Source organism: Medicago sativa, chromosome 4 (genome assembly GCF_051527215.1).
Source record: "Medicago sativa cultivar Bolivia chromosome 4, Bolivia_mono, whole genome shotgun sequence".
Taxonomy (NCBI): Eukaryota; Viridiplantae; Streptophyta; class Magnoliopsida; order Fabales; family Fabaceae; genus Medicago; species Medicago sativa.
The window spans coordinates 62575232-62602895 of record NC_140752.1 but is presented as its reverse complement, the minus strand read 5'-3'; the positions used below and the strand labels follow the sequence as shown (position 1 = coordinate 62602895).

Genomic DNA, 27664 nt, shown 5'->3' with positions numbered 1-27664 from the left:
AATTTTATCAACGTTAATATTTTCTGGGAAATGCTAACCGGTGCCATCGGGGCACTGGTTAAGTATACCATAAAAACAAATTATATATTAGTTAATGCATTGAAATTGTGTAATTAATTTATAATAAAGTCAAAAACAGTTTTCTTTTATGGTAATAATTTCCTTTTATGACACGACCATTAACCAGTACCCGGGGGCACCGGTTTTCTCATCATCACTTATATACCACGTCTTTTAAAATATCCAGTAATAAAAAAAACTGTCATGAGTGGGTCGAACCCACGACCAGTTTCTTCTATAATTTTCTTAACTTACCAACTGTGCTCTTTACAATCAGTTCATTTCTTGTGTTTTTTCATTTTATATACTTTCATTTCCGCACACACAAATTCATAAACCCTCCTGAAACCTTGGTCATTATCACACTTCACAGCGCCGTCACCAATCTCTGCCTTAATTCCTCTCTCCGCCGTATCCGCCGTCGTCGCGTAACCGTATTTCCGTTCAACGGTGATGAATAAACCAAAAAGCGACGGTGTAATCTTCACGAAGGAACCTTATATCGAAGATACAGGACCACGCAAAATGTAACCAATTTCTTCATCATTCATTTTCATTTTGTTTTTGTTTTTTGATTGATTGATTAATTGTTTGTTTGTTTATTTCAGTGCGGGAATTACGTTTTCGACGCTATCGGATACAGATATTATCAACATTGGGGAAACTCAAGTGTGGAAAGATTCTTACTATGATGCATTTCGAAAGGCTGTTGATGGCGGTGTGTTGGATCCTCGGCTGGTACCGTCTATTTCTTGAATTCTATTAAATTTTGTACTTTTAAGTTATGTTTGGATAAGCGTTAGCGTTTGTCATATATGTGTTTATGTAAGATGAAATTAAGTTAAACAATTTTTTCCGTGACCATGACTCAATGGTAAAAGACTGCAGGACATTTGATTTGTTATGCAGGGGAAGCGAGTTTGAACCTGCAATTTCCCACTTTTTAACACTTAGCGTGTGTAACTTTCACTTCTAGGCTCTTTAGAACCAAAAAAATAAAAAATAAAAAAAAATTAAAAGTGTTTTATATAACCTAGAAGCTGTTTTCATAAGCTATTATGAAAAACTTATGAAAATAAGCTGAAAACAGCGTATAGATGTGCACAAGCTTTTTCCACAAGCTCTCCGACGAAACAGTCTCACAAGTACTTATGTAGTAGATAAGCTCAAATAAGCCAATCCAAATAGGTCTCAAGTAAGGTTAGATTTACTTATTTAATGGTTAGGTTGGCTTTTGCCAACAGTGACATTTAGTGTCCCTGGATCCTAAGGCTAAAGCTCTGTTTGGGAGTTTGGAGGGGAGGGAAAGGGAGGGCTTCAAAAAAAAAAAAAAAACAAGGAAGAAAGAAGTGGAAAGAATGAAGAGCTTTGAGAGGGGAGGACTTTGAGGGGTTTAGTTTTCTTCATAATACAAAATCCCCCTAATTTGGGGGAACTAGAAAATTGTATTGGAGGAGGGTTTGGGTAAATTTTCCAAATCCAATATATATTATAATACTCAGAAAATTAGAAGTATATTAACCATACATATTCTTTTATCATTGACTAGAAAAACACACTATCAATTTTTTTGAAAGATTTCTCCATTTTTTCCTCAAATCTCATCCCTCCAAAGCCCTCCGCTCCCTTCCCCTCCAAACTCCCAAACAAAGCCCAAGTATTTGACATATTTGGTGTTCTTAGATTTTTGGACTGTTACCTAAAAAACGATTAAAAACATCTTCATTTGGAACTTGTATGTATTTTTGTGTTATTTTTCCATTAACTGAAGAAGTTAGGTTGGTACAATACGTTGTTTTGACTTTCCATCTGTTTGATCGTGTATTTTCCTTTTATAATGCACATGTCTTTTCCTGTATAGAATATAATGTTAAAATAATGAACATTGTTTTCATGCAATTCAGGGCCCTGCTAATAAGAGTAGTCCTTCCTGTGCAACATGCCACGGGAATTTTACTGATTGTCAAGGGCACTACGGATACTTACCACTTGCCCAACCTGTTTTCAATGTCGGATTCTTAAGTACAATTGTAAAAATACTGAAGTGCATTTGTAAGGTATCCATATCTTCAGATATTCCTTATCTACTCTGGATTTTTTTTTCCCTTTATTTTCATCAATACAATGATTCTCTTGTTTTATGTCACATCTATCAAATTTACTTATAACTACTTACATAACATGCTTTTATTGATCACACTATTTTTGTATGTTTAGTCTTAGGAACTAGTCTTTTGAAGAACTGTTGTTTCCTGCTGTAAGAACTCTAACTCAAAGCACCATTAGACCTTTGGTTTGGTGGTCATTCACTTGGTGATAATGGGACAATTTCCCTTGTTTGAGGTTTGAGATCGAGTCTCCATTTGCACCAGGAAAAGAGCGAAAATTTATAAGAATGTTGACATTGCTATCTTGATTCAAATTTGAGCTTTGTTTAGTTTATGCTTTTTTGTGGTCTGTTGCTTTCATCAACTTATAAAAAGAGCTGTGTGACCAAACATGATTGCTATTTTATCTGAAAATTTTAGTGTTTATAGACATATATTATGTAGTACTTAGACAAAAAGAAAATTGAAAAAAAGTTAGGTCACAACTCATTCCAAGTTAGTTGTAATGTGTAAAAATCCATTTACGGATTTCATACTCATTACCTGTGGAAATTCTATTTTACCCATGTATTCTTTCTTTTTCATGCTACATTTGTGCAATACAAAATTATGTATGCTTTTCAGGTTTCAGTACGTAGTTGTTTTGAATTTGTGTTTCTTAATACCCTGCTTGAACTATATGACAATGTTTGAAGTTTTTTCCAGAAATGTGCTCGTATTCTCCTTCCTGAAAAAGACTGTAAAAAATGGTTGGTGAAAATGAGAAACCCCAAATTGGATGGGCTGCAGAAGATGAATATGCTTGAATCTATAATGAAAAAGTTTAAATCTGCTAAACAAATAGAGTGCCCAAGATGTGGATATATCAATGGTATGTTTCATGCTTGATTCTAATGACTTCAACATTGTAATTTGTTTGGCGACTTAATTTCCTTATTCGATAGAAACATAATTGCTTCCACTTCCTTAGGAGCCGATTCCATATTAAATAAGGGAATATCAGTTTTGGGAACTCATTCAGTACATTTGACAGTAGTTTGTCAGAGGATTAATCCGTTGGGAAATCCTTGGAGGAGATACCTCTCCCCTATTTTTGTTCATTCAATTCAATGAGATTGTTCTTTCATCAATCCTGATCCCTAACATCTTATGAAGACGTGAACAACCTTTATATGACATAAGATATTAACTGGCATTTAAAAGTTACGATCATGCTTGCCTCAACAGTTTTGGGATCAGAGATTTGATAAAATTCTATTTCTGTTGTTAGCTTGGATAGCAGTTTGCATGATGCTATAAGCTAAGTAGCTATCAGGGGCTCAACATGTAGTAAGCTTCCATGGTAGGGATTGCATTGCTTGAGGCTGAACAATTTTTTTCTCTAAGGCTTACATGATAGTAAGCAAGCAAGCTTCCTCTCTTCCCCCCCTATCAAAAGAAACCTAACATTATTTTATAAGAGCCAAGTATTTGCACCAAGGCCTGTTTCTTTGTTCTTTTTAATTGTGCATTTTTTAGTTGAAAAATGTTAAAATATATGTAAACGTGTTTTTTAAAAGTTTTTTTTTTTTTTTTTTTAAATTTATTATAGAACTTGTACAGATGTGCCCTACTTCATAGCCATCATAGGAGTGAGGATTGAATATGACTTTATTTAATTAATGTTGAGATAATATTTTTTTATCTGTATGATGATTTTGGTGATGAATCTTGTGATACAGGTGCAGTAAAGCACAATAAGCCTACCCTGAGCATTGTTCATGACTGCTCAAAGGCTAACAATGATGATGTTGCAGAGCTCCAATCAGCTCTTCCTCATATAAACAATTATAGGGCATGCAACGACTTGACTTCTCGACCTCTTAACCCTGTCGTGGTTCTTGAATTGTTTAAAAAGATGCATGGCGAGGTAGACTTTTATACTAATTTAGATGTTTTTGGGTTGCTTTTCTTTCTCTCTTTCATTTTGAGTAAGTATTCTTGTGTTTTAAGACATTATGAATGCCAAGCAGAGGTTTACTCTAACCTCAAGCTGATAAATTTTGTTACTCTTTGTTGTAGGACTGTAAATTACTTTACATTGCTGAAAAACCAGAGAATCTCATCATAACAAACATTGCTGTGCCACCTATAGTTATCCGACCTTCAGTCATGATGGATGGACAGAGGTAAATGCCAGTTTGGATGTTTTTATGTATTTCTCTCCCTTTATCGTGATTTGATTTCTGCTGGGCCTTTTACACATGTATTATAGAAGAAAAGATGGTGAGCGAGCGGGCTAGAGTATTTGGTCACAGAGAATTATGCGTGGAAAATATGAATGCTGCTAGGTGTAGGGAGGATATAATTGTGGGCGAGTGTAACAAAATATGAACATGTGCAACATGATATTTGAGAGGACAAGTGTATAATGAAATGAAAGGAAATGATATAAACAAGGACCAGGGGGTGGGAAATAGCAGAGAGAAACAACCGAATTTTAGAGAGAGAATTGGTTGCCAGCCATCTCGTATTTGAAAAGCCATCATTTTCTCAACACTTTGTCATTTGATTCAATAGAACTCTTATAGATAGATGCATATTTGATAAGTGTTGATGACTATCAGATTGAGTATCAGAGTGGAAAAAGCCAGTTGATAATGAACTACTACTACTACTAGTTCTAAGCCATCTGCAGCAATGAATCAACAGTTTGAAAGGCTTAGCTCAGGGAGGATTTAGCAACATTAGGAACATCCAATCCATCTACTGGTACAGTTAATTTAGCACTACTACTAACTTCTTCGAATCAAATAATCATTTGGATCAACCATAGCCACATGGCCCACACCTTCATTTTCTTCCTCATTTGCATACCAATCATCATCAAAATTGAAATCTTCAATGTTTAGCCCGGTGCCTGGTGGTCTTTTCAACCTTCACTTTTCCCAATCTTGCATTTACACAACGTTATTCATAGTCTTTTGCATTTAATCGGTTTCTTTTCTTGGTGTGGACCTAAACATTACAAAATTAAATTTAGTTACTTAACACACTATGAACAACTGAATTTACTAAATAATAATTTCCATAATTATTTTTTGGATAGGAAAATGTTAGTACATTAGTAGTTATGTTAATATTTTGTCCTTCACCTTGAACCCCAGTTCTTTAACTCCTTCAACTCTTTTAACCCTTAGCTCAAATCAATTGTGCTACTCAACCCCTTCAATAGTGGTATCCATAATGATTTGAAATCATACCATCTCAAAGCACTTAAGTTCCACTCACAACCAGAACTACAAATGAAATTCAACACACGGATAAAAAAAATTGCAACTTTGCGGCCATAACTATAAGATTCCCACTGCTGTGCCGATGTCTTGTTTAAGTCCTAGTTGAGCTATTTCATCCCTAAAAAACCTGTTTTATTCCTGAAATACTCAAAGCTGCAATCAATTTTATTCTCCAATTCCATACCTCCTCCCTTCATCCTTCTTACTTCTTAGTCAGGCATACATCCCTTGCTTATTAGCTTAAAAATTAGGTTAGTGATGTAGCATTAAGATAATGATCTACAACTTGCAAATGTATGTGCAATAATTCATTTGTCCCATCTTTCATCAATAAATTTTCATTAAGGTGGTAACAAAAGATGATGTTTTTAAATCAATAGTATATATTTTACAGTTAACTAATGGATGATATTTATAATTTTATATTCTTTTATTTCTTATTATGGAAGTCTTCTTGTATCTGCTTTTTTGCAGTTATTATATATTTTGCAGTTAACTAATGTTTAGCCTGGCTAGCTTATCGTTTGAATCCCGTATGCAACGTATCCGATTCTTTGAGAAGTTCTTGTCAATGACTATATTTTAAACTTGTTAGTAGAGTAACCTTCCATAATCATGGATACACAATTTCCTTCTGTGCGTCACATACACATACGTCTCGATACATGGTCAATATGTATTAGTAGAGTTTCAAACACCATTTTTTCTTTTTTAAAATTCTGATACGTAATGGCCACTGTCCACACGTCATGGATACTCGACATGCTGTCAGAAACTCATCAGCCTCTAAAAAGACGAGACAGTATTTTTTTTCTTCGTTTTCTGACAGTGGAGCCTCTCTAGGTGTAAAATGGCTTTAAGAGAAAGACTCATTTTATTTGTTCACACTTTTTTAATCTAATAATCTAATTAAATATTAATAACAACATGATAATGACACATACATCTTATTCTTTAATTGAATAATATTTATAAAGTAACCTCAATACTTAATATATTTTCTTATGGTGTAATTTTTTTTACACGTGCGTTCAATCAAATCACATCATAGTGCCATTTTTGTGGGCTAGTTTTTAAAATAATCTTCACAAATATCTACATGACGTGATTTGATTGTATGCACGTGTAATTAAGTTTTACACTATCGGTGTATACAAATTAAATCCAAATACAGTATGTTTAGTCCGTTTGTGAAAATATATTTAGTCATGTTACTCTTTGGTGTTTTAGGTTTTGAATTTTGAATTATAATAATATATGTATCATATTTTGGTGACAGACAGTTTGGGCCTTAAAGGCCCATTCATAAGAAAAGTCGAGTCTTACCTTAAACTTTTGGAAAAAAAAAAGTAGTAATAACACACACATAAAAAAAATAAAATTATTTAGTAATAATATACCTATAATTGAATATAAACATAATAATAATACAAACAAATACTTAAACAATAGTCTTCATAAAAAAACTAAAATAATAATAAAGCATTTGCATATAAATATTATGATAAGTATAGTGTAAATTATTTATTAATAAATATAAATAAAATTATCAAATTGCGGCCATCCTGCTCTCCTCTACCATTCTATCCTGATTTTTGGGTCGGCCACTCCGCCCCTTATCCGGGAGTGACAACATAGTTTGGAACAACTCTAGCTCTTCAACTTTGGTGCGTACTAAATGGTGCTTAGATCGATAAACACCTCCTATATACACATTTTCACTTCATTTTTCTTGCATTGCCATCCACCCTAATACCATGTTGCCATCCCACATCCCGTTTGTGCTCAGAAAAACTTTTTGGAAGATTTTTGCGTCTAGAGACCATAAATAAAAAATAAGTGTCAATAATGGTAAAAATAGTATACTATTTTAGTAAATATTATAGATTGTTTTAGTTCATGTATGATAGTTTTTATGCTTATATGTGTGTATGTGTATTAGTGTTTTTTTCCCTTTGGTAGAGTCGTGTTACGATCTTTCACCTCCCTCCTAATCCTATGTAGGATCTTGTGTTTGACTGCATTGCTTACACTCTCCACACTTGCATTTGATCCTCCCATTGAAGCCAAAGCTTTACTGCTAGTACTAGCGGCCTCTAACCTATTCCCACCCTCCATGAATTGCAACAAAGAGAGGCAACAAAGACATAGAGATGCCCTGGAAACAGAGAGTTGTGACTTGTGAGTGACAAAGAGAGATGTGAGAGGCATAATGCTACAACAGAAGCGCTGAGAGGTTGAGAACTGTGCATGACTGCAAGAAAGATAGTGAGAGGCAAAGAGCTGTGTGTGACTACAAGAGAGTGTTGAGCTGTGCAAGAGAGAAGAAAGAAACGTGAGAGTGTTCATTGGCTGCATTTTAGGGTTTTGAAGGATTTCAATCAATCAGGTTGCGCATACTTGACTTGGATGTGGAGCAGAAAAATGGGCGATATCTAAAAAAAAGAAGCAATTTTACAATCTGCCATGTTGCCCAAAATGATCTTACCTAAAATGCAATCTTGCACACGATTCAGATTGTTCCAAATGTCTAAGATTGTAAAATCATGCGATCCTACGAGTTAAATAGCAATTTTGACATTGTCTTGGAGAGTCGTTTGTAAGTGGGATGGAATTCCTGGCCTCATCCAGGAGGTCAAAGATCAATAGTTTGAGTAGTTAATGTGATTTGTGACAGAATACATTGGGACCATTCAAAATGTGAAGTTCAGCTGGGAAGGGAAATTTTTCAATAGTCACAATAGGAACGATAATGGAGGGTCCATTTGTGCCAAGGAGTTGCACAATAAAATGATTTGATGGCTTGGATTATTCCAAATCTGATCCCTTTTCTGTTTATCTGCTTCATTCATTTTTTTCTTTCAAAATAATATTATTGATGCTTATGATTTTACTCTTGATTTTTGGCAGTAATGAAAATGACATAACAGAGAAGCTAAAGAAAATAATCCAGGCAAATGCTATCATGCAACAAGAGTCAGTCGAGACACAAAAATATCAGGTATAGTAGGACACTGTAAGTGATAAAAAATTGTAAAGGTGATCTTTGATTCTTCATAATGCGTCCACTATTGATAATGCGAAACCTTTTTTCTGAACCCTTTGCTACACAACACACAATTGCGTCCACTGTTGATAATTTCGACCATACATTATGGTGTTCTTTGATTCTTGTTGCTGACCCCATCCAGCAGTAAAAGGCTTTGATTGTCACTGTTGTTAAAACTGATAATACTGAACTATAGAATTTATTCCTGTTGTAATATTGAATTGAAATGTATACAGTCTAGACATTGGTTTTGCAGTTTGCTTGGAGCTGTACATTTATTTGCTCTCTTCTTGGTTTTTCTATTTCTTCTCGGATTTTCCAGGATGTAATTTGTTTTTTTTCTTGTGTTGATGATTTTGGTTCAGGATGGTTATCTTATGCTTCAATTCGAGGTTGCTCAATACATAAATAGTGATGTTAAAGGTGGACCATACAATCCGCAAATGAGCAAGTCTTTAACCGGTTTTATTCAGCGCATTAAAGGGAAGCAAGGTCGTTTCCGTAGCAATCTGTCTGGAAAACGTGTTGAGTATACTGGCAGGACAGTTATTTCACCTGATCCTAATCTAAAGATTACTGAGGTAAGACATTTCAATTTTGCCAGATGTAATTTCTGTTCTTTACATGAAGCACAAGTGACAAGCCTATAACTAATAGAATACAAATATTTATCACTCATAACAACAAAGCTATGCTCATTGAAAATACTATAGTTCCGATGAAACAATAATATAAGAAAGTTCCTTCTCTCTTTCAAGGTTCAAGTTTATGCCTTCTAACCTTTTCGCTTTAGGTTGCAATACCCATCCATATGGCTCGCATTTTGACTTATCCTGAGCGTGTTACACATCACAACATAGAAAAGTTGAGACAATGTGTGAGAAATGGTCCCGATAAGTATCCTGGTGCAAGGATGCTTAAAGAGGCTGGAGGTAACTCATGGTTAGTGCTGTTCCATTTTTTCCTATATGATCTTATGTCAAGCCAAATTTATCTTTTTTGCCACATTATCTTTTATTTAGAGCCATTCATTTTTTGCAGGAATTTGAGAGTTTCTAGTAGGACGCGCCGTGCCGATGAACTGAAATTTGGTGATATTGTTGAACGCCATATAGAAGATGGAGATATTGTTATTTTCAACAGGCAACCAAGCTTGCACCGGATGTCTATGATGAGTCATAGGGTAATTTATCAAAATATAAATGTAGAATAGCATCTAATTTGGATAGCATTGCTTTAATATCTTTTTGCACATGCAGGCAAGGGTTATGCCTTGGAGAACATTGAGATTTAATGAATCCGTATGTAATCCATATAATGCCGATTTTGATGGTGACGAGATGAACCTACATGTTCCACAGACCGAGGAGGCTCGAACAGAGGCTCTTTTGTTGATGACGGTAAAATCAAAGGATCAATTTTGCCCCCGTGTTTTATTGGATTGCAACTTGACTATTTTAATGCTTATAGGTTCATTTTTTACATAAGCAATTCCCAAGATGTACTATGGTTAGAAGAATTTTGTTAAATGTTGTTTAACTACCATTATTTACACCTTCATATATTCTGTGATTTATTCAAGAAAGATTTTGATGGTCAGTAATTGTAGATATTAAAAGAAGTTACATTTGGTTCTTTGTAAATTTCAAGTCAATGTTACTGACATTTTGCTTATTTTCAGGTGCAAAACAATTTGTGCACACCGAAAAACGGGGAAATTCTAGTTGCCTCTACACAAGACTTCTTAACCTCTTCCTTTCTCATAACTAGGAAAGATACTTTTTATGATCGTTCCACATTTTCACTTATTTGCTCATACATGGGGGATGGTATGGATCCTATTGATTTGCCAACTCCTGCAATTATTAAGGTGAGAATCTTAGATTATAAATATGATACTTTTTCCAATAACTTTCTGGGATATTGATTTTGCTTTGAGGATCTTTAAAACCATGGGAGATTCCTAAGGAGAATACATCATCTCCTTTCTGTTATTTTCTTCCTTGTGTTACTTTATTTCAATTAATGGCTAAGATTTGTATATGTGTGTGTATGTATATATGTGCATATTCTTTTAAATCAGCGTTGTCTTTCATGCCAAGAATAGATTAGTAGCTGTGTTGAGTTTTTCATCCTTGATTTTATAAGCCCCATATGAACAAAAAATTGTCTTATGATTCAATCGTGTTTTGCTAATTTATACTGAAAGTATGCATATATTTGTTTGAGTCTTTACATTCATGTCTGCAATTACTTTTTTTGCAGCCAGTTGAACTCTGGAGTGGTAAACAGTTATTTAGCATTTTATTGCGCCCACATGCAAATGTGAGGGTCTATGTGAACCTCACTGTAAAGGAGAAAAATTACGGCTCAAAGCTTGATGATAGGGAAAGAGAATTCAAAACAATGTGCCCGGATGATGGATTTGTTTATTTTCGCAATAGTGAGTTAATCTCCGGACAACTTGGAAAGGTGACTTTAGGTTAGTCATTCCAAATTTTCTTTTAACCTTTTGCTCAATTCATTTCATAATGGTATTCTCAAGAAGACTGACTAAATATTAATGAACTCAAGTATACATCATGGTAGTCAGAATCTAGCTTTTACGAATAATCGGTAACAGGAAACAAAATTATATATCATAACATTAATCGTAAGATTATACAAAATTCATAAATCTCAAAAACATGCATATCAAATAGCATAAGTCGGAACAAGAAAACATAATCACGCTTAAAATACTTAAGTTAAAATTCATGAGCATAGCTCACATAACATAACATCATAGTTGCATAAGCCTCAAACAAAACAACTAAAGATAGTAAAGAACTAGTAAAAAAACACCAAGAACACCTAATCTTCAAACTGATAATAATCTCCAACTTCTCCACTTCCTTCACCATCCAAATTATTAATATGCTTCCCTATCTTTTCTTGGGGTGGAACACCATCAATGTCATACTCAATAACATTAACATCATCTTCAACAGAATTTGGGGTACCATTTTCCTCCACAATCCACTCATTATCTGATGAGACATCACGAAGATTTAATTCTTGAAGTGGTCTCTGAAATAGTTTCTTCTTGGATAATTTTGCATTTGCCATGATAAAAACTACATCATTCACTGTTTCTTTCTTCAAATGGTTTCTTCTTTTTGTATGGACCTAATACATACAAATGCAAATATGATGAGCAAACTAGTAAATATGTATTTTACAATTCAAACTCCACATTTTTAATTCTTACCATTTCAAAAGCGCTCCTAGTTACACTCACATTTGGAGGAACTACATGTCAAACTTAGTATACGAATTGAAAACTTTTGCAGCTCTGGATATTCTTCTCCATAAGACTCCCACCAAGCTCCTGGAGTCTGTTTTCCAAGTGCCCTGATAGCCATGGGCTTGGCAAACATATTTTGCTGCAACTTGAAATGTTCAAGTTGAAGATCAATAGTAGTTTGTTCTTCTGGATCACTCACCATCCTTTCTAAAAGACTCGTTTGACCCTTCATAACTTCCAAATCAGCTTTAAAATTAGGACCATACTGCAATTCAGGGTTAAGGAAATATCATGCAGCAAGTAAAGGCCTATGCAGCTGGTTGTCCTACCTTTCATCAATGATGTTCCATATAGGCTAATAACTAAATTATAGAATAAATTGAATTAGTGTGTAATTTGAAAACTAAAGTTAAAATTTGATTATAAACATGGATAATTAGGTACCTCTTTTTGACAACATTGAACTCTTTTTGTATCTTCTCGTTTGCTTCATCCATGGCCTCATAAATAAACTCCATAGCTGGTTTCTCATCTGAATCAACCATTCGAAGCACTTTGATAAGTGGATTTGCACCCTTCAAACAAATTTATAATACTCTTCCGAAAATCCTTGTCCAAAACTACATCCTCAACAAATTTTCGATCCTTTGATCTTGCAAACGTGCTGGTCTTCCATCGCTCACTTGTGATCATTGTAATCAAGGATCCCTTGTTCTCAGACACCTTAAAGTTAAGTACGATGTTGCAAAGTGAGTTAATCCCGGTCTCACCAAATCTTTTCCTTTTGTGAAGTGTTGCTTGAGAGAAATGAGAGAAGTTCTAGAATAAATATAGGTTCTACCTTTGTGAATTGTCTCTTGATGAATGTATTTCTTCTTCTCAAAATCGTCTAACATTAAGTCAATACAGTGGCCAGTACAAGGGGTCCAATACAGCCCCTTCCTTTTTGCCATCAACATCTCACCGGCAGCTTTGTAGTTTGTGGCATTGTTCGTCACAATTTGATCGACATTCTCTTCAACTATTTCATCCATCTTCTTGATGATCTTGTCTGCTGTTTTTGATACAGCGGATGCATCAAGGATACCAACAGATCTTATTTATTAAATATCAATATCTCAACACTGGAAAGTTTTTTTCATTATCATCATACTTCCATTTATAAATTTGTCTGAGTTCTTAAAAATTATGTCAACTAACCATTAATTTTACTGGAATGCTCATTTGATAATGAGTATGAATCGGTGGTTTAGTTATTTTCAATTTAGCAAGCTTAGTTTGTTAGAATTAGTTGTTGTAGTTTTAATTGTACACATTTTGTTTACCTGTGATGGATTCATGCTTTTGCATTTTAGTTGGTTACCTGCTTTCCTTTGCATGGGTTCAGGAAATGGCAACAAGGATGGACTTTTCTCTGTGCTATTAAGAGATTATAAATCAGATGCTGCTGCTTCTTGCATGAATCGTCTTGCTAAATTAAGGTAATTATGTTTGCTTTAATTGCAAACTGATTGTCTAAATATCATAAAATGCCAGAACTTCAAAATAAAAACCTTAGATGGGTTGCTTAACTAAGAAGCAAGCTTGACTAAACTGTTGAGGACTTGAAGTGCCTTTTGCAAAGTCAGGGTTTGATTTTGCTGCAAAGCACTTGTGAGCAGAGGTAGCATCTATTAAAATATAACTTCTATTGATAGCTAGCTGCCAGTCTACTTATTTTGATGTTATATTTTGAATCCATTTGATGGCTTGATTTACACAACTTATATTTTGATGAACATTTTTGCTTTGATGCAGTGCTCGGTGGATAGGTAATCATGGGTTCTCGATAGGCATTGATGACGTCCAACCTAAAGATAAACTGATCAAAGGGAAAGAAGAAACGATTGATGATGGTTACAAGAAGTGTGATGGTTTTATAGAAGCTTTCAATAGTGGAAAGCTAGAACTCTTACCTGGCTGTGATGCTGCTCAGACATTAGAGTCTAAGATATTTGGTACATTAAATGGCTTACGTGATACAACAGGGAAGGTAATCCATTATTTTTCAGAAAGTATGATGTCTTTGTATTTTGACATGTTGGCCACTGAGTAATGGCAAATCTTATATTCACAATTTGTTTTTGTATGAGGATCCCCTGAACCCTGTAGGCAGAAAAACTATTTTATTTTGATTCTCCTTGTCTATAATGTTTTATGTTCCCAGGTTTGCATGAAAACATTACACTGGCGGAATAGTCCATTGATCATGTCGCAGTGTGGCTCCAAAGGATCTCCTATTAATATCTGTCAAATGGTTGCCTGTGTTGGTCAACAGTCGGTTGGAGGTTGTCGTGCTACTAATGGGTTCATAGATCGGAATCTTCCTCATTTCCCTAAACACGCGAACACCCCTGATGTATGTTTAGTTCTTGTGATTTACAACCCTATTATTAGTATTCATGTAAAACCCAATCCTTCCTACTCACACTTTATTGCTTATTTTCTTTGATCTCTACACTTTTTCCATATTGCATTTATGTTAATAAAATCATGAGTAACTTGACAAATAATAGATGGCTAACATATTTCTTACATATCATATCTATCTAGAAAGGCTGGTTAGTTCCTTCGCATTGTTGTATTTCTTCGGCTGAAAGTTGTGATTAGTTCATAAAAAATGGTTTGACCAAATATAATTCTTTTCATAAGCTCTCTCAAAAGAGTTTCGTACGTGCTTATGCTAGTAGATAAGCTCAAATAAGTCAATCCTAACAGACCCCAAGTCAAATAGTGATATAAAAGCAACCTTGCATTACCTAGAAAATCTTAAAAGCATGACATATAGGTCAATAATATTCCTCTCTGCACGAAAGATATCTGCCTGCAATGGTAAAATCAATGGATGGAAACGAGGGTCAGACATAGCAACTAAACAGTTAATTCATCTGCAGAAGAAGTAAACATGACCAGACAAACGTCTCCAAGTATAAAAAGAAAAATTTAAAGCAGGACAATAAATGAATTAAATTCAGCAGTAGAAAAACATCTTGTAATAAAGAATACATTGATTAACCTCAGTTTTAAATCGTGGTCTGCTATGACAAACATCGATCACATTTGTCCGCAATCATTTGCAAAACCAAATACTAAAACATAACTGTGTCCACAACTACACTAACAATTTAAAATCTTGATCATCGGCATATGCAAAGCTGATATTAGATACGGACATTCATGAAAGTCATATACATATTGCAGCAATAACTGTCATTTTATTGTCTGTCTCCGCATAGTTGTAAACATGTGTTTTTTGTTCTCTCCTTCATAATGCATTACAGTTTGCTGCTGTCCTACATTTTGAACTGTTATATTACTCTTGATGCAGGCTAAAGGTTTTGTTAAAGATTCCTTTTTCACTGGATTGTCAGCTACTGAGTTTTTCTTCCATACAATGGGAGGGAGAGAAGGGCTCGTTGATACAGCGGTAGGGTTCATATTTTGAATATATTATGCATAAGATGTTTTTAATCAATAATTTGTTTGATTATATGAGCAGTTGAAAGTTATAGGTACGGGTAAGTGCTATGGTAATTTTAAGGAGAGACTTTATCATGAACTCAAATGGGCTTGTATGGGTGAGATATATATTAGAACTGAAAAATATGTTTATTATATCATATTATGTGGTGAGAATGTACATTTATATAGGTAGTAGGAGTCTCCTAGTTAACCCCTAATTAATAAGGAAGATTAATCAACACAATCAATACAATAACTAGTGGAGTTAAAACTAAATAGTCACAATCTTTTCAATATCTCCACTAAGTACTTGATTAATTATTCTAACAGTCCCCCTTCAAACCGAGGGTGTCACAAACCCTCAGTTTGTCTCTAAGATAGATGAATCTAGCAGTGGACAAAGGTTTAGTGAGAACATCTGCCCATTGATCTTGAGCAGGCACATGAGAGACCACCAGCTCCTTTTTGATAACCTTTTCTCTGACAGAAAATATCAAGTTCCATGTGCTTTGTTCTTGAATGAAGCACAGGATTGTGAGCCAAAGAGACTGCACTCAGATTGTCACAAAAGATTTGAGGGACTTTACTTTTTACTTGTAGTTCCTTAAGTAAAGACTGTATCCAGATTATTTCAGCAGAAGCTTGTGCAAGACTTCTGTACTCAGCTTCTGCACTGGATCTAGCAACAAGTGTTTGTTTCTTTGCCCACCAAGATACCAGATTAGGACCCAAAAAGATGCATGCTCCAAAAGTACTTCTTCTGTCATCAGGGTCTGAAGCCTAATCAGCATCACAAAACCCTGTGATTGCAAGGGGCTCAGTAGTACTGGCAGGTGTGAGAAGCAGGCCATGATGCAGAGTTCCTTGTAAGTATCTAAGAATTCTTTTTACTGCTTTCCAGTGCTCCTCCTGAGGTGCAGATAGAAACTGACACACCTTGTTCACAGAGAAGGAGATTTCAGGCCTTGTAATAATGGCATACTGCAGAGCACCAACTATAGACCTGAAGTAGGAAGGATCAGAAACATTGTTGGAACCAAACTTTGATAATTTTGTGCTGGATGCCATAGGTAAGGCCATACTGTTGGCATTTATCATGTTGGCTCTTTGAAGCAGATCTTTGATATATTTTGATTGGGACAAGAGTAGAGAACCTGATGGTGAATGGTGAACCTCTATGCCAGAAAATAGTCCAGTTTTCCCAAATCCTTGAGAGAAAATTCTGAGTTAAGCTTATGCACCAGTTGTTGAATGGCAGTGGTAGAATTCCCTGTGATGATAATATCATCCACATATACTAAAATAAAAATACATTGAGTTTTAGTATGTAGGGTAAACAATGAAGGGTCACATCTGCTTGACTTAAAACCAAAGGTAAGAAGAGTTGCTTTGAGTCTTTCAAACCAAGCTCTAGGGGCCTGTTTCAATCCATAGAGTGCCTTATTTAGCTTACATACCAGGTTCTTGTCAGAAGCTTCAAAACCAGGAGGCTGCTCCATGTATACCTCTTCAGTAAGCAAGCCATTGAGAAAGGCATTGTTTACATCAAGCTGTTGGAGAGGCCAATGTTGAGTAATGGCTAGAGTTAAAACTGTTCTCACTGTGACTGGCTTAACAACTGGTGAAAAAGTCTCTGTAAAATCAAACCCAGCTTGCTGATGAAACCCTTTTGCAACCAGGTGTGCCTTATACCTATTGACAGTACCATCAGGGTTCTCTTTGACTCTGAACACCCACTTGCACCCTATAGCATGTCTGTTTGCAGGAAGAGATACAAGTGTCCATGTTTGGTTATTCATCAGGGCATTAAACTCATCTTTCATAGCCAAATGCCACTTAGGATCTTTTAGAGCAGTTTTGTATGATGTAGGTTCAACATGGGTGAGTAAGAGAGTAGGATGAAGTCTGGGTTGGACAATACCAAGCTTACCTCTTGTTCTCATAGAATGAGTGTTGTTAGGATGAATTCTATGAGGAACAGGAGGAGGAGACACAAGACTAGCAGAGTGAGAGTCAATAGTGGCAGCAGAAGACTCAAGAGAGAAGTTTTGTGAAGGAGAAGGAGATAAAACAGTAATGGGAGTGGGATTTAGCAAAAAACCGGCTTGTGAGGTGAGGATTGCCCCTAACACATCCCCACAAAACCGGCTTGTGAGGTGAGGATTGCCCCTACTTATAAACACATTGTCAGGCCATCTCCTATCCGATGTGGGACTCTTAACACACCCCCTCACGACCAGCACTATCGGGCTTGGTTAGTGGACATAATGGTGGGTGGCCCAATGGATCTTGAAGGGGCTCTGATACCATCTTAGAAATCGTGGTTGGGCCTAACACAACCCTACAAAACCGGTTTGTGAGGCGAGGAATGCCCCCACTTATAAAAACACAATGTCAGGCCATCTCCTATCCGTTGTGGGATCTTGACAGAAAGTGGTACCAATGAAGAGTCTAGCATGACCACACAGGTTTATTGGTAGGGCAGGGACATGCACCATATGCGGTGTGCATACAATTTATAAAATAGTAGGTTGTCTATAGAGAAAGTAGAAAGAGGAGACATGAGAATAATGTAATGGGATACCAAAGAGGAGACATAAGATAGCATATTGTTTGGAATATGTGATTTCACTACTTAAAGAGTATATGGAATACCAAATTGTGTTTTAATTTCCTAATAAAAGTGCTCAAAGATGGATAGTAATTCAAACCTATTTTGCATAAAAAATAACCACACATGTGAAAAATAGTCAATAAAAGTAACAAAGTATTTAGACCCAGGAGTAGAAATAGCAAGAGAAGAACAACAAATATCAAAGTAAATTTCCAACTCGTTTCTTGACACGATTGGGAAACAAACTACCTAGTTGACATGACTCATAATGCAGATTAGGAGAGGTTTGGCACAAACTTCTAGAGGTTGGAAAGAGCATGCTTACTCAACTGAGTATGTATGGTAAGAGGGGGAACCAGTGGTAGAACAAACACGTCATGGAGTAAATATGTTTAATAAAGGCCGTTAGACTCGCATTTGATGCCAATTGTCCATCTTAAACTCTGGTTCTGCGGAATAACAATGTCTTCAGTAATGGTAATAACAGAATCATCATCCGAGTTAATCGGCTATCAAAAACGTAGTTGAAGGAATACCTAGGGACATAAAGGACATAATCGACTGATAACTAAAGGAGGGTGTTGGCAGTCCCATTCCCTTGTGATTGGGAACTTTTAGTAATTACTATAGAAATAATAGGACTGATAATTAGTCGGAGTGACTTTCCATGATGGGTCAAAGAATCGAGAAAATGGCACTGAACGTTGACAAAATGAGGCCAAAAACTGTGTTCTAATTCATGAAGACACGTCCCTGACCTGCAAAAGTACCAAAAAATTACAAATCCTTGTAGAGTAAAGGGCGTCAATGACTGTGCCTAAAGAATCGGACAGAAGAGTCGTTGGATGTGCCTCCAGCAGGAGAGTTGTATTCGATATGTAAGGATCAGGGAAATATATATAGGAAACGTTATCATTATTTACACGATATGATTGGATATGATATCCTTATACGATATATAGGATATACAGAGATTATAATATATTTCAACAAATACATCTTGTTGCAGATAGAAGTGAAGGGAGTGAATTAGAACCGAGGAAAATATGAACACACTAAAAGGATGATCCGACGGTGTAGAACTTGAAAGCATGCCGAAATTATGACATAATAGAGGAAAATTGGCTGTAAAAACAGCTTACCTAAAAATGGGACCCACTTGCTGAAATTTCCGACAGTAGTGGTGGCTGACAGCAGATGAGCACAAGGAGAAGAAAATCCACAAAAATAGTGAAGTTGTGGCCAGACTCTAATTGTAAGTTGGAGCACATGGCTGCTCCAATGATGGTGTCATTTAGGTGGTTGGGCTTTCAACCTTCATACGATCATGATAACGCTAGTCACGACTGATGATGTGCGTCGAAGAAGGGGTCAGCATAGAAGAGATGTGTTGCTGGGAAAATGAATTGTCGGAAAATGGTCATTAGAAACATAAGACAAACTGTTCAGGGGGCTCACAAAAAAGATATGCAGAACAGAAGTGATGGAACATTATGAAAACTTGATGGGAAGCTTCTTTGGTGGTGGCTGACCGTGGGTATGATGAACCCCGCTGGTCACATAATCAGAATCGCTTTTGATATAATGTTGAGTTTGTGATTTCTGGGTCTAAATCCAAAGCTACTCACGCCTGTGTATGATATGTGGAATAATGCTAATTCATATAATATTCTAATTTTCTAATTCTAATCTATGAGGTGTCAGCTCAATGGTAAGAGTTTGACCTTGCAATATGAAGGGATGAAATTCAAATCCAGTCAAAGGCGGCTGTAAAATTGGTCATTAGTGCACTTTAATTAATAATAATATAATTTTATTGTATGATTCTAATCCTATAAGTCATAATTTTGAATCTTGAATTTCTCAATTGAGAATTAAGGGTTTTTGTTACTTGACCAGTTCAAATGTTTATTGTTACTTTATGGCAGTAGAATTGGATTTCGTTTTACTTATATTCGGTGTTGTTTGTGAAGCAAAGTGAGATTGGTGCCTCTCCTTGTCATTACCATTTACCTAGGTTGTAGAAAAATAGGATCAATAAGGCCTTCCTATAACCCTTTTAAATCTTTTTATAAACAAAGAAATTGGTAAAGTCAAATATTATGGATGCATAAATCACTGATCGTGGTAAAAACATACATGGAGCGTTAACTTTGGTTTGTTGGGCCTCTTAGTTAATTTTTTACCATAACATTGGAGTCCATTTTATAAGTTTCTTTACTGCTTGTGTTTTGCAGGTCAAAACTGCAGACACTGGATATATGTCTCGTAGATTAATGAAAGCTCTAGAAGACTTATTTTTACATTATGATTACACCGTAAGAGATACCAATGGTAGTATTGTTCAGTTTTGTTATGGTGATGATGGCATGGATCCAGCAGGCATGGAAGGAAAAAATGGAAAACCATTAAATTTTGATCGGTTATTTCTCAGAAGCAAGGTTTAAAAGCTTCCTTTGTTGTTTTATTTAGTTTCATATTTTCTTGACTCTTGCAATTTTCTGAGGAAGATGGATCTTGTTAATTTCTTCTATATCTCTCTGAATTTCACTGTCAATGAATTGTAGGCCATATGTCCCGCTGATGGCGATGATGTAATCTTATCTTCTTCAGATGTGTGTAAAGTACTTCACGAGAAGCTTTCAGAAGTTGGTATGTCTATGTTAGTGGAGAAGAATGCTTCAGACAAGGATATAACATCAGACATAGGCTTCTCTGCTGATTTTCTAAAATCTCTACAATCTTTTGTCGAAAAAAATACAACATTAACAAAAAGTATCGGTGAGGACGATTCTAGTAATTTGAAGAACTTTCTTCCGAAGATATCTGGAATCAGTCGCAGACAACTAGAGGTATTTATTTGATGGTCTTGGCTTAACGTTTCTCCTTCGTTATACTTTTTTGCTTCCATTTGGTCATTCTAATTTTGTTGTTTTATAAGCAAGTCTTAACAATCTAATTTGCTTACGTTAACTTGTTAATTTTTCTTTTGATACTATGTTCTCAATGTTGTGGATGTGTTTTACTCCCTCTGTATTTAATTATGTTACTTTGAAAAAATATTTGTGATTTATTATATGTTAGTTTACAATACCAACGTGTCATTGATGTTTCTTTTCCTATCATGCCCTTTACCTTTTATTACTCTCTCTTCTTTCAATTCTTATGATCTTTTTCCCATGTTATTAATGTGGGATAATTTTGTTAAACCATTCATAATTTATCTTTGCAATACAAAATTAATTGCATTTCTTAATATATGTGAATATTGCAAATTACTTATAATAAAATACGGAGGGAGTACGAAAGAAGTGTATTGGAAAACCATGTCCCACATAGATTAAAGATAAGGCCTAGCTAGAGTTTATAAAGAGAGACTTCCCTCACCTTACAAGCCTGTTTTGTACGGTTGAGTTAGGCCCACCCCAAATTCTAAGAAAGTGAAAGGACTATCTAAACTGTTTAAAGAGTGCTAATGTATTTGTTTTTCAATGACGGACAGCTAGCAAGAACTTGGAAATTCTGAATAATATTTCAACTGCAATTATTATTATAATAATGTAGGCAAAGTTAGTATATGTAGAAATTACTCATAATTTGAGATTATGTATTTCAAATGAGAAGGGTGCTCCTTTTATAGGAGAGAATACAACTAATTAACCCCTTAATTTAAGGAGTGATATAATAGAAAAACAAACAATCATAAAAAATAATAATAATAATAATAATAATAATAATAATAATTATTATTATTATAATAAAAGGAAATAATATATATTTCAAAAGTATAACTGATAATAGTAATAATTTTTTAATTTTGATAGAAAAATTCATTAAAAACATACTGAACAAAAGGTTAGGAAGTTAAGATCTTAGTAGAACTTGCTTCTTTTGCTTCTCTATGGAAAAACATGTGCTTTTTTAATCGTGCAGTCTCGTGGATGGGGCTGTTGTCATTGTCTTATTAGCAAATGTTTTGGAGAAGCTAAAGTGGTGGCACTTATTATTGTGTTTTAAGCTGTTAGTGTCATTGTCAATTCTTGTGCGTTGATGTAATTGTTTGTTCACAATAAATACGATCTTTTTTGCCTCTACAAAAAAGGGAACTCTTGAGGTCTACACCTTCTGTTTGTTTTTAAGGTTTTGCCTCCATATTTTCTTTACGTTTCATGTGTTTGTTTGTATTGGTTTGGTACTGATTCCGTCACATATGCTGTTTTTATTCAGGTTTTTCTAGATATTTGTCTATCACGTTATCGTTTAAAAAAAATTGAGGCTGGAACTCCAATTGGTGCAATTGGAGCTCATAGTATTGGAGAACCTGGGACTCAGATGACTTTGAAAACTTTTCACTTTGCTGGGGTTGCAAGCATGAGTATCCTTTCTTTGACTATGTTGTCCATATGTTGATCATTAATGTTCTGCCAAATGCTTGCTGGAATTTCGGCATTCTGTTGCACATTGATTGGTTTTGAATGTTGTTCCTTAATCTGTTATTAGATGTTACACTTGGAGTTCCTCGCATCATAGAAATAATAAATGGAGCATCCAATATTAAGACACCGATCATTACTGCAATACTTGAGAGGGATGATAATGCAAAAACTGCAAAGATAGTGAAAGGATGCATAGAAAAAACAAATTTAGGCCAGGTATGTAGTTGTATGAGTTGTTATGTGTCAATTGACCACACTGATAGTATATTTATATTCATATGAGTTGACTACAATTGATATCGTAATGAATACTATTAATTATAGTATTAATTAATAAAAGCTATTCAATACTAGTTGACTAATTGATTCTTAAGACTCCCTTCAAGCTAAAGCTTTCTATACTTTGAGCCTGTTACAACAAAACATCATGATCTTTGACGAGAAGGGAAAGACACAATTAATGATTTATCCATGGGAAAAGAGTCACCACTGGATTGTTTGTCGGTGGGTAGAAAAGTCACCACAAATATGATCCATATGTGGGAAGAGTCACCAATGAAATAATCGTTGTCGGTGGGTAGAAAAGTCACCTCTAATATGATCCATATGCGGGAAGAGTCGCCCCCGGATTGATCGTCGTCGGTGGGAAGAAAAGTCACAACTAATATGATCCATATGTGGGAAAAGAGTCACCTTCGGATTGATCATCATCGGTGGCAAGAAAAGTCACCACTAATATGATCCATATGTGGGAAAAATAAACTAGGAACAAACCAATACTGATAGGTGGTGCTGCTGGCGGAAAATGCCGCCGCCGGCAACAATAGTGAAGCACAGTGAAATGTCACAAAATCAGAACCAGCTCTAATACCATGTAAAGAATGTATATTTGTGTGAAGCAACATCTCTCAACCAATGTGAGACTCTTTAACACACCCCGTCACACCCACCCAACACTATTGGACTTGGTGCGTGGATGTAAATGGTGGGTGGCCCGATAGCGGAAACCTGATAGCAGGTTGCCCAACGAGTCTTGCAGGAGGCTCTGATACAATCTTAGAATTTGTGGTTGGGCCTAACACAACCGCACAAAACCGGCTTGTGTGGTGAGGATTTCCCCCACTTAACACAATTCCAAAGTATTATTCTAACTGTGTAAAGAGTAAAAACATTGATTTGACTATATAGACTATGCTTTAACGCTCTCAATACTGTAATCACTAATCATTACAAAATATACAATTGAAAATTACAAATACGAAAATAATGTTTATAATACTCTTCCTCAAGATGCTGAATGGATATCTTTCTTGAGCATTATAATCAATTTGTTGCCTGAATTGTATCTTTAGTTATCAACCATTATTTTTCCACCAAAAGATTAGTTATCAATCATAAATAGATGTATGTGTTATTGTAAGACTACTGTTTCCATCCTTTCATTAAGCATGTTGAGGTGCCAACATAGCAGGAATGTCAATTATCATAATGATGCTTTGACCTACCCTTCTGTTAAGCCCCATTGCCAGACCACCCATCTTCTAGTCTATTCTTGAAATATCTAATCTCAAATACTATCACTTTGTTCCAATCTATACAGGTTGCGAAGAGTATTAAAGTTGTTTACTCTAACAAATTAGCAGCAGTTTTTATCTCGCTGGACATGGGCATAATCGAAAAGGCAGGACTGAATATAGATGCCAATATTGTGAAAGAATCAATTTTGCAGACTGGAAAACTGAAGTTGAAGCCAGAGGTGAAGAGTACATCTTGTAATTATGAATTTCTATTCTATTCCATTTATGCCTCTAATATTCAAAGCTTTTTTATTTTATTTTTGCAGAATGTTAAGATTTTGGATATTAAAAAGCTTCAAGTGGAACCCCAAGGGTCTAGCCGAAGTGAACTCCTTTTTCAACTTAATAATCTCAAAAATTTGCTTCCATCGGTTGTAGTGAAGGTATGTGTGTGTGTGTGTGTCTTTCTTGATAGTTGATACAGTGTTTGTTTTGTCTGGCTTTGTATTTTATATTCAGATGGAAAAACACTTCTTTTTTCTTCTTTGCAGGGAGTTAAAACTGTCGAACGAACTGTCCTAGAAATAAAAAAAATAAAAACAAATGATGGTAAAGAATCTGAGAAGTACACATTACTGGCGGAAGGGTTAGTTCATCCTCTGTATTTTGTTATGTATTTTTAATTTCCACTATGGCATATGTTTCCTTATATACCTTATTGGACTATATTATTGCATTAGTTTTTCTTGATTGAGGGAATGAGTGTTGCCCCTAAAGAATGCAGAAGTGTGCTTAGACGCAGGATGATATTGACTGGGAATATTATTGTTGCTTCATCACTGGTTCTGCTTAAGCTTTCAACCAAATATGTATGAAGAAGAACTTCATTTTCTTTCATAATATAAAGTGATGGGTGGAAAATAGAAGTGTAACAAAATCACCGTATATTCAGATTAATGTGAAATGAAAATCAGGAATATGATTAGAGAGGAGATTATCCTGCTGGGCCCAAAGAAAAACATGACGGGACAGTCGGGTGCTGTAAGATTAAGGGGGACTGGGGTTAGTGAAAACTAGGTCGACTTCTAATTTTATGTTGTTGTCTGTGTATGCTTTTAAGGAAAAGCAGTGAAAAAAATAAAGTAAACTATTGTCATGCTGAAGTAATATCTTGCTTTCACAGCATTCCACTATATTGCTGCTTGTTAATTGTCAAAATCATTAAACGTCATTTTCTAATCTGCATGTATTCATTTTTTCTCATCAGCAAGGGCCTTAAAGAGGTTATGGGAATTGAAGGGGTTGATGGACATAAAACCGTTACTAATCATATCATTGAACTGATGCACATTCTGGGAATTGAGGCTGCCAGATATGGTATCATAGATCAGATACAGTATACAATGAAACAGCATGGAATGAGCATAGACGTACGCCATATTATGCTTCTAGCAGATATGATGACTGTCAGGGTGAGTTATTTGAAAATTACTATAAGGCCAAAAAGTTTAAATTACAAGTCCCATGTGTGTTTGTGATAAATATGTAGATTTCTACTCATTTATGTGATTTATCAAACTAGGGTCAAGTCCTTGGAATGACAAGACATGGAATTCAAAAGATGGGCAGAAGTGCATTAATGCTTGCATCATTTGAGAGTTCAACAGACTATCTTTTCGATGCATCCTTGCGTGGGAAGGGTGACCCAATTGAAGGAGTGAGTGATTGCATAATCATGGGTAAACCTATTCATATAGGCACTGGAATGATCGAGGTCAAACAAAGGTGAGAGTAAAATACAATGTGTATGTTTATGTGGTTATAGTATGGTCTATTCAAAATATTCAAGGCTTAAATTTGGCTTGTTACCTGTCATAAGTTTGTTTTTAGATTTGGCCTGGTCATTGAATGTTTGGTATTCCTGATTAGCAAGTAAACTAAAAATTTGAACTAGTACAAGAAACATGAGACATATAGGCATAGAAATAGATAGCATGAGCTATCTATTTGTATTATATGATTTTTTAAGGTTTAATCTGACTTTTTAGAGAATTTGACCTGATATAGTAGTCTATTAAAATGGTTAGTCCTTGACATGGTATTTGAGTCTTCATGATTAAGGGATATAAAAGTTGGTCTTTGATAATATTACATGAAGTGGAAAAGAGAAAAAACTTGCATCTTTATCTACCATAAATGCTCATGCTCACCGTGCAATGATTTCATTTAATCCAACACTTGCGTGAATTTTGAATTTTTTATTTAAAAAATTAAATATACCTTTTTTTAATGGAAAAATAAAAAAGTAACTATATAGTTGATTTATATATGATTTTAATCCATGTAAGTATACTACTTTTCTTTTTTAGTTCTATTAATTTTTGTTTTTAATGCTCGCAAATGTACCACTTTTTTTCTTTTAGTCATTGTCAAAATTTGTTGGTATTGAAATTAGTCCCTACATGTGTAACATTCATTTTAGTTCTTATGTAGCTCGTATTGGAGACACTAAAATCAAATTTTCTACATATATTACAAGGATTAATTCCAACATAAATTTTTTATGCGTATCATATTTTCATCACATCGGAGTTTAGCTAACCCCTCTTTCTTAGGTTGGAACCTCCGGTGTTGCTTCAAGGAGCCAAGCCTATTCTATCTAGGGTTTGAAGTTGTATATTAGCAGCAAGAATGTGGATTATACATGAAGGATTGCATTGAATGTTTTGAGTTTGAGGTTGTAGAATTTACTCTTGGATCTGATAATATTTGCCCAAGAGGTGCAGACCCTGACTAACATTTCATGGGGTAATATTACATTGCCATATTTGGTCTTGCACTTCATTTTTAACCACCAATGCCGTGTTTGATAGTATTTATCGTTAAATCTATAGTAAATTGTATATTTGATCTTGTATGTTTATTTTATGTTTTAAGTTGGTCTTTTATTGCTAAAAAAACGTTGGTATTTTACATTTAAAAGCTTACAAACTGGCTTCTTATATTATTACCGTTGTTGGGATAAGTTTGACCGTTTTGTCAAATTTAAAGTTATTTTGTCGAAAACATACATGTGGCTAATGAAAATGTTAGCGTGGATCTTTTTTTTCTCTTCAATAGAACTAGCTTACAACACTTCATTAGAAATCAAAGAGTAAATGCATGATGGTACATCAATAGTGTTTGAGTTGGCTCATAATGCAGCTACTTGTGCTATAGCATGAGGGACCTCATTTGCTTGCATCCGACTAAACTTGACATGTGAGTTTTGTAAATGTAAATTACAATAAATTTTACATGCTTATGCATCAACATTACATTTATACCTTGGTATAGACAACCTTTGTGCCCTGTTCATGTTGGATAGGAGAATTATGTTATCCTCCGCCTCGCTTGGATTCGTAGCACCGTGTCTAATAGCTCTCTTTGCATTAGCTTTCAATCTTCAAGCATGTGACTAGCCCTTTCTACAATATGTCAACATATATATATATATATATATATATATATATATATATATATATATATATATATATATATATATATATATATATATATATATTTGGTACATCTTAGTCACCCATTGTGTCATATATCATATCTTAGTCTCCAAATTATGTACTTGTGGTTGTTACGCCAATATATTAATTAAAAACTTAAGTTTTTTGTAACATAAAAGATTTAATAATACTTATTTATATTCTTCAAAAGAAAACTATTTATAAATTACATTAATAATTATAACTTTAAAAACGTACTGTTCCACGAATTGGCCAATCATCGTCACCATCAGCAGAATCGAAACACATGGAAATGGA

At 34.9% G+C, this 27664-nt stretch overlaps 1 protein-coding gene and 1 pseudogene across 1 annotated transcript; one reads left to right on the top strand and one right to left on the bottom strand.

The window, feature by feature from the left end:
* Nucleotides 1-422: 422 nt before the first annotated feature.
* NRPC1 (nuclear RNA polymerase C1) lies at nucleotides 423-26769 on the top strand. Its single transcript, XM_085707972.1, has 27 exons — nucleotides 423-587; nucleotides 669-798; nucleotides 1965-2117; nucleotides 2874-3039; nucleotides 3890-4077; nucleotides 4230-4336; nucleotides 8354-8444; nucleotides 8858-9073; nucleotides 9286-9434; nucleotides 9534-9675; nucleotides 9752-9892; nucleotides 10174-10362; nucleotides 10758-10974; nucleotides 13166-13259; nucleotides 13576-13810; nucleotides 13985-14176; nucleotides 15146-15244; nucleotides 20131-20334; nucleotides 20461-20745; nucleotides 22121-22268; nucleotides 22394-22545; nucleotides 23930-24085; nucleotides 24173-24289; nucleotides 24398-24492; nucleotides 25114-25318; nucleotides 25429-25631; nucleotides 26462-26769. Exons 1-27 carry the CDS (start codon nucleotides 514-516, stop codon nucleotides 26514-26516), a joined length of 4203 nt encoding a protein of 1400 aa, XP_085564098.1. The 5' UTR covers nucleotides 423-513; the 3' UTR covers nucleotides 26517-26769.
* Nucleotides 12116-13128, bottom strand: LOC146930522 (uncharacterized; annotated as a pseudogene).
* Nucleotides 26770-27664: the final 895 nt, after the last annotated feature.

Excerpts from the sequence above, each read along its gene's own strand:
- NRPC1 (XM_085707972.1), top strand. The coding sequence starts at position 514 with ATGAATAAACCAAAAAGCGACGGTGTAATCTTCACGAAGGAACCTTAT. Across the intron at positions 10,975-13,165 it reads ACTTGGAAAGGTGACTTTAG|GAAATGGCAACAAGGATGGA; the intron begins GTTAGTCATTCC and ends GCATGGGTTCAG. Across the intron at positions 24,086-24,172 it reads AACTGAAGTTGAAGCCAGAG|AATGTTAAGATTTTGGATAT; the intron begins GTGAAGAGTACA and ends TTATTTTTGCAG.